The sequence below is a fragment of the Protobothrops mucrosquamatus genome, unplaced genomic scaffold (assembly GCF_001527695.2).
Source record: "Protobothrops mucrosquamatus isolate PMUCROS unplaced genomic scaffold, P.Mucros_1.0 scaffold1120, whole genome shotgun sequence".
Classification (NCBI taxonomy): domain Eukaryota; kingdom Metazoa; phylum Chordata; class Lepidosauria; order Squamata; family Viperidae; genus Protobothrops; species Protobothrops mucrosquamatus.
In genome coordinates, this window is record NW_015387338.1 from 121,997 (window position 1) to 129,706 (window position 7,710).

The 7,710-nt window shown below is 36.1% G+C and overlaps 1 protein-coding gene across 1 annotated transcript in view; it reads left to right on the forward strand.

Moving 5' to 3' along the window:
- Positions 1-6,464, forward strand: part of KDM7A (lysine demethylase 7A) — a 60,209-nt gene extending 53,745 nt beyond the window's left edge. Inside the window, exons 17-20 of the mRNA XM_015820318.1 lie at positions 274-479; positions 3,032-3,114; positions 3,949-4,222; positions 6,174-6,464. Coding sequence (XP_015675804.1) covers positions 274-479; positions 3,032-3,114; positions 3,949-4,222; positions 6,174-6,268 — 658 coding nt within the window. The 3' untranslated portion in view covers positions 6,269-6,464. The remainder of the gene's footprint in view (positions 1-273; positions 480-3,031; positions 3,115-3,948; positions 4,223-6,173) is intronic.
- The last annotated feature ends 1,246 nt before the right edge of the window (positions 6,465-7,710 follow it).

Genomic DNA, 7,710 nt, shown 5'->3' on the forward strand with positions numbered 1-7,710 from the left:
TAGAGGAATCAGAAAGCTCAGGAGATGATGAAAAACAAGAAGTAACTTCAAATTTTAAAGAGGAAAATAAAGTAACAAAGGACCTGTTTCAAATCACAGAGAAGCCATCTAGAAATGAAAATGCAAATAAAACGTGAGTAATTGCATAGGAGATCTATAGTATAAAAATTATTGGAGATAATTGGAACAAAATGACCTTGAACAGGAATACACACACACATGTATGCATGTATGTAGGTATGTAGCTGTACCTTCTGCTTTTTCCCTTTTTAGGGAATGTCCTACCTCGACAAGTATGGAGGAAGAAGCTATTCAGGGCATGCTGTCAATGGCAGGATTGCACTATACCACTTGTTTACCAAGTTATACTCGGAGCACAGACTGCACTGACCGAAGAAGTTTTGTTCCAGATCACAGAAGCTATTCCAAAAATAGACATAAAGATAAAATGTCTTCTCAGAGTTATAAACCGGAATATGGTAAGTTGTCCTGTTGCTGGATATTTCAGAAGATAAATTGGCTAGAAGATAAATTATAATCTGGTGACCTGCAATGGATCAGTAAGGTTTTTCTAACTCCCATTTGTTTGACAATAACAGAAACTAAACAGTTTCCATTTATAAAATGAAATTGCTCCAGCTACAAAAGTTTGAGGTAATTAGTTGTGGTTTTTATATGTAGAAGAATTCCATCCTGATTTTCAAAGCCTGAGTTCAACGTTCATTCTAAGTCTGTGTCTTTTGACCTGGCTCCAGTACTTCTAAGTGAAAAGGAAACAATTCAGAAAGCCAATAATCTGTCTAATTTGGGGGTCATATATCTATTCCAATGTTGGTCTTCAACAGTATCATTAATATCCTATTATGCAACTTTACCCTAGACCAGGGGTAGTCAACCTTGGCTCTTTTATGACTTGTGGACTTCAACTCCCAGAATTCCTGAGCCAGCTGTGCTGGCTCAGGAATTCTGGGAGTTAAAGTCCACAAGTCATAAAAGAGCCAAGGTTGACTACTAGCTGGCTCAGGAATTCTGGGAGTTGAAGTCCACGTGTCATAAAAGAGCCAAGGTTGACTACCCCTGCCCTAGACCAACTAAGTGATGCCCTTGAAGTCCTACCTCAGTATTAGGAAGTTCTATGACTTTGGAGGAGGCAGAACAGGGCTGTTTCCTTACAAGACCAAATGGCATTTTTTATTTTGGCCTTGTGGTTCTCGCATATTATGCTGCTAGTCTTCAGTGAAGATGGCATTTTCTCATTCTTCATTTGTCTTGTGCGCAGTTTGGCGGTGCTGTTGGAGTCACAGCTTCTGTTGAAAAAGCAGGTGGCAACTGTGGCCAAGAGGAAAATTCATCAGGCACTGAATATTCAGAATGGAGACTGTGGTCTCTATGACAGAAATGATCCTTCTGAACAATTTCCTAGCATCAATAGATCTCTCCAAATCAAAGCAGCCTATATATACCCTCCAAGTGTTTCAGTTTTACTTACAGGAAGGAGGACTTTCAATTCAGAATTCTTCTATACAACCATTGCTTGACTCTTTAAGAGACTTCACAGACATCATCTTTGGTTGGGTATAGTACTTAAGAACTCAGGGAGTACATAGACAAACAGACAGACAAAACAGACAAAACTTTTCATGAATCATTGATCAGACTTTTCAGTGTTTGTGACTATGCATTTGTGGTAAGTAGGGAGAAAAGATCTCTGGGAATCATAGTAAGCACATAATGGAAAAAGGCTTTCCTGTCTCGGTGTAGACCAATGATTCAGATTGTGATTCAGGAAGTGTTGATATGTAGCAATCACTTGCAGAATATGATGACTGTAGTTCAGGACTCTGTACCTTGGTATGATTGTATGCAAGGACAATCCAATGGTTTCTTCCATGCATGAATTCCTGCCAATTCCAATTTTAGCATAGGGAATGCACCAAGTATGCAAGCTCTGTGTGCAAGTGATAGGGATCATTCCCTTTTGGCTCAGAGGGCTTGAGATGAGCTTTGAGGAACTGTGACACCTTTCAGTGTGTCTAGGCACCTTGAACCAGGGTGAGATTTAGCATCTAGATCTAGAATAGCTTTATATCAGTGCGTGGAACATAAAGAAAGCCAAATCTTTAGAACTTCCTGCAATGACAGCAGATATCAAATATGGTTTACATATATCATTTGACTTGGGGAGTCTTAGCCTGCTGATCAAGTGAGACTGATGTATTTCCCACTTAGGATAGTCTTAAAATCAGATCCTTGTTGTATTCTAAACACAAGTTCTATATTTTCTCTTTATCCAGTTTTAGAACTTATATAGATAATAGTTTGTGTTTTAGATCATATTTATGCAGAAATATTGACAATTCAAAAGGATTTCTTAATGTTTAAGCAGTACTGTATATAACAGTACAGGTAGTCCCTATTAAATTGCGGCCACCATTGAGCCCAAAATTTCTGTTGTTGAATGAGACATTTATTAAGTGAGTTTTGTCCCATTTTACGACCTTCCTTGCTACAGTTGTTGAGTGAATTACCACAGTTAATAAATTAGTAATTCGGTTGTTAAGTGAATCTTGCTTCCCCATTGGCTTTGCTTGTCAGATGGTTGCACACGGGGATCACGTGACCCTGGGACGCTGCAGCCCTCATAAGTATGAGTCAGTTGCCAAGTGTCTGAATTTTGATCATGTCACCATGGGGATGCTGCAATGGTCGTTGATTTTGCTTGTCAAAAGGTTGCAAAAGGTAATCATATGACTTTGGGACACAGCAACCGTCATACATATGGGTCAGTTGCCAAGCAACACATGATCATGGAGATGCCACAAAGGTCATAAGTATGAAAAATGGTCATAAGTCATTTTTTCAGTGCCGTTGTAACTTTAAATGGTCACTAAATGAACTATTGCAAGTCGAGGACTACTTGTATATGAACTGTGGATAAGAAATAGAGTATAGGGAAAACAGGAAATAATTCTTATCTTTTTTAAAATCAGAATTCTTGAAATGTTTCTGAACATTTTAAATTTCCATACAGGCAAGCACATAAAAGATGAAAAAGAAATGGGAGCTTCAGTATTTCTTACACCATTACATGCAGTTTCTAAAATCAGTCCTCAGGTGAGATACGGTATATTGAATGTTCAAAATTTTGACTTTTTAAAATAAGTGTATGCCACATTTTGCATATTCACTAATTATAACTCTTTAGTTCTTTCCTGATAAAATATGTGGGCCTCTACACCAGCCAAGGTTCTGCTCTATAGATGTTTCGATTTAAAATTCTCATAATTGACTGAGATTGACAAAGCTGAACCACAAGATTATCCATTTCTATTTAATATGAATGTACACATTGTGAATCTTGCTACATTAACTGAAAGAGTGAGGTGTTTCTGCAAGGTTTTTAAGCTGCAGAACATTCCAATAACAGAAGAGATTAACAAATGGGATTATAATAGGGCACAGGGTTCAGTATTGTGTTGTTGTATAGAGTTAACTAAACTGTAGATGCAAATGTAGGTATGAAGTAGGAGATTTAACCATTTTTAGAGATCTGTTGTGTTAATAGAAAGTAATGAAATAACAAGTTCAGATAGTTATAAACAATTTGTTCTGATTATAGCTTGCAAATCTCTGAAAATTTACTGTAATAATGTTCAATATCTGTCAAAATATATGAAAATAAATTTTCTAGTTTTAATATCTGTTGAAAGATGTAATGAATTTAGTATTCCTAATTTCATGACTTTTGCATCACTTCATGTAATAAATATTTACCGTAGTTTGTAAAACCCATCTACCATATAACTTTGAGTGTAGATAAATCAAGTTACAAGCAATCAAGTTAAGTTTTTTATAATAAATGTTGGTGTTGTTCGCATAAATCTACAAACATACATTCAACATTTTATTAAAAGCATTATGGATTTAAATACCTTTCTCCATCTTTAGGAGACAGGTAAAACTCAGAAACATGTTAAGAAAGAAGTTGCATCTGAAACCTGTTACAGAATTCAAGAAAACAGGAACCATGTGCAAAATAATGGAATAAACTTTCAGCATAGCAAATGTATGCAGGACTGCAACTTAATTGATGGGGAATGCAGATTAAGTGACAGCAGTCTCAGCTCCGATCGACCATTTGGTGAAGCATCCACTGTACCTCTTCATCCAACCAAGCGGCCAGCATCAAATCCACCCCCCATCAGCAACCAGGCAACAAAAGGTAGTGTAATCATCTATGTTCTTTTTTTTTTGGCAACCAATTTACTTGCTGTTGCCATTTGTACCACATGCTTATCTTAAAATGTGAATATTCAGAAAATGGGTTCAGTGTGCATCCCTGTAAACAGTTCTGTCCATTCAAATGTGATTTGAAATTTTTAACCAGTTTTTTTCACTCGGGATTATTTCACACAAAGTTTTTATCAATGTCAAACTTCAAAGCTATCATATTACAAATTTCTCTATAGATGTAAACACTGGCATAATGAACAAGTTGGAAAACCATCAGTTCAGATCTGGCCTCAATGAAAATTTCCTAAATAAATTATAAATAAATTCTTAGCCCTAGGCTTCATCTATGCATCCTCTTTGTCCAAGTTCTGAGATAATTTACTGTCTTCAGAATAGAGCCTCTTTTCTGAAGCTGGAAAGTGGTATTTATTTTCCATTAAAAAACATAATACAACCTCTTATGAAAACATTTTGGTTCATTAGAAGCAGCCTGGGTGAGGTCAGTATCTGAAGGGCTCAAGTTGGCCTGCTGAATGACTGCTACCTCCCAGCTTCCATGACGATTTTGGCCATTCTGCCCAAAAGAACAGAACCTCCCTGACAACCATGCTTAGTCCCTTCCTTCCTTCCTTCCTTCCTTCCTTCCTTCCTTCCTTCCTTCCTTCCTTCCTNTATTGCTCCTTCAACCAAGTTTTTTAGAAGTTTAAAAACTATATTGGCTATTTTAATTATGATATGCAGACTTTTTTGATATTATTTCACTTTATATGCTGCATATGAATATATTGATCATTTGTTGGTTTATTATGTTTTAAATGTTTTATTTATTTATAACACTTAGATTGTGTCCTATACACAGTGATCCTAGATAGTTCACAAGAATAACCAATAAAAACAGAATGATATATTTTATCATTTTACTATTTGTAATACAGTCACTGCAAATTTCCATGGGCCGGCTTGGCTGATAGTATATAAATCCATTAAATAAACAGCGGCCAGTACTTCTACAGGAATATTTTGTATCTTTGCTATATGATGTCAGGACTGAATGTAACTAGATGATGGACAGTCTGTGTCATCTCTGTTCATTTATTTTGCTTTAATTTCAACATGTGCCACAAGACTTTCTTGGATCCTATGGTGTTTTTATACTGTGCATTTTTAGTAGTTACTGGATGAGGGAGTTGATGGAAACACTTATAAAGCATTCAAATGCTTAGATGAAAGAGAGAAATCTAGACAAAAAGATCCACACCAATGTAAAGCAGCTACTAAAAAGGTAAATGCTCTTTTGTGGGACAGGAGCATAGAATCAAGATCATTGGAGGGAATTGCCTCACTCTACTCTGGTTTGGTCAGATCCCATTGATGTATGGGTCCAGGTCGTGGCACTAAAGTACAAAAAGGACAGTGACAGATTGGAACAACAGTATAAAACACCATAAGATCCAAGAAACAGTCTTGGTACATGTTGAAATTAAAGCAGAATAAATGTACAGAAATGACACAGACTGTCATCTTTATCAGAGGTTGTGAGGCATCTGGAAAGGCCTTATGAGGAATAATTAAATGTCCTGGATACAAAAAAATGATGGGAGATACAATAGCAGTCTTCAGGTATGAATAGTGTTCACACAGAACAGGGAGGTCCAGAACCAATGGGTTAACATGAAGAAACTCCTAGCGGTATGAGCTGTCAGCCAGTGGAACAGTCTGCTATATAAATATAAAGCTGTGAGTTCTTTTTTTCTAGAGCTCTTCAAACAGTCTGGATGCTCATCTATTAGAGATACTATTGTGGATAGAGCAAGGTTGACTAGGTGATCTCTACCTTTAAACTCTTAGGATTCCACAAGACTATTTTCTTGAGTTTTGAAATTATATGTAAGGACTATAATATAGTGTTGATAAATATATGTGTTTCTTTCCTCTTTCAGGCAAGCGTCCAAAGAAAGGAATGGCAACTGCCAAACAACGGCTTGGGAAAATTCTAAAACTGAACCGAAATGGCCATGTACGATACTTAGTTTGATGTAGTGGCTGCTTCTGCTTTTCTTCATTCATAGACCAGTATTGAGGGTAACAGCGCCTGGAGCTTCTGTTTTATTCCTCTGCTTGAAGCAGAATGCATGCCTCTTATTTGAACACTGCCTGATGAACAAAAACCCAATGCTGCATTTTCACTGTGCCACATCTGCTGAGCAATAACTTTTGGGAAATGAAAATATTTGAAAAGACTATGAATTGGAAAAATGGTCTGTTTTTCAGGGCTCATTTTGATGCTTTTGGTAGTGTCTGAGCTAACTCATGAACAGAGTGTGATGAAAGTGGTAATCAATAATTTATTTGTCAGTTATTGTCAAGGATTGAATTCATGTTTAAGCTATTTATTTGGAAACCTTTTGGGGGAATTATTTTAATTTTAAACTGTCAAAATGTGAAGGTTTTATTTGTCTTTATTGTCTGTCTGCAAGTGGAGAGAGCTGCGTTGTTTGTTCTGAATTCAAGCATTTGATATAGAGATAATAGATTTAAAACATGGACATGATATATTATATGATTTATTAAGTTAAGGATATGAAAACACATCTTAGATTCTGTTCTTCTATACAACACCATGGATGGCTTTTTACTGACTCCTAAAGTACAGATTCTCTGGTAGTTTAGTTCATTGAAATGTCTTCCTTCATTACTTCCATTTCCTCTTCATTTTCACCATTTATTAGCATAATGTGAGCAGCCTTTGTTTTAGCCTTTCCCTTATTTTATTTCCATGGTCTGGAGAATAATGCATAGCAATCACCCATGTAGGACTACAGGTATTGATTTAAGTATAGACATATAAATACATTTTGTGGAGAAAGACTGTTATAGTGGCAGAGTATTGTTTTGATTGTCTACACATGCCAGCTGATTAAAGGTCTTAAGTCATTTTTGTAAATATGTAAATATGTTTGATAGCTTTTGAATTTCAGTATGACATATTTTATGTCATGCTTGGCAAAGATCTGGTAGTAAATGCTGATTCTAAAATGCATGTATATAACCTAGATGAAAAATCATATTTTTGTAAGATAAAGCTGAATATTTAAGCTCTTTCGGGGAAAAATGGGAAAGCATCTGATTACCGCTTTACTAAGAGGGCTATTCAGTACCAGAGCAGGAATATTAGGGATACTGCTTTAGTAGTTTGGTTTTCTTATTGATCAAGGGTTAAAGCATGGCCAAAGCTACTCAGCTGCTTGACTTTCTTAAATAAACTTCCCAGCCTTTAGGTTCTATCTAAAATAACATATCTAGATGTCCCAAAACAGGACCTTTCTGTTTTATATTCAGTATTTTCTGTATTTGTCTGCAACATATCTGAATTAAACTAATTATGTTTTTGTTGCATATCAAACTAGTCACTGCTGGTACTAGGACTTAGCTAAATTTCAAGGTTGTAGTCCTCAGTGAGGTTGCCACTGTCCCATT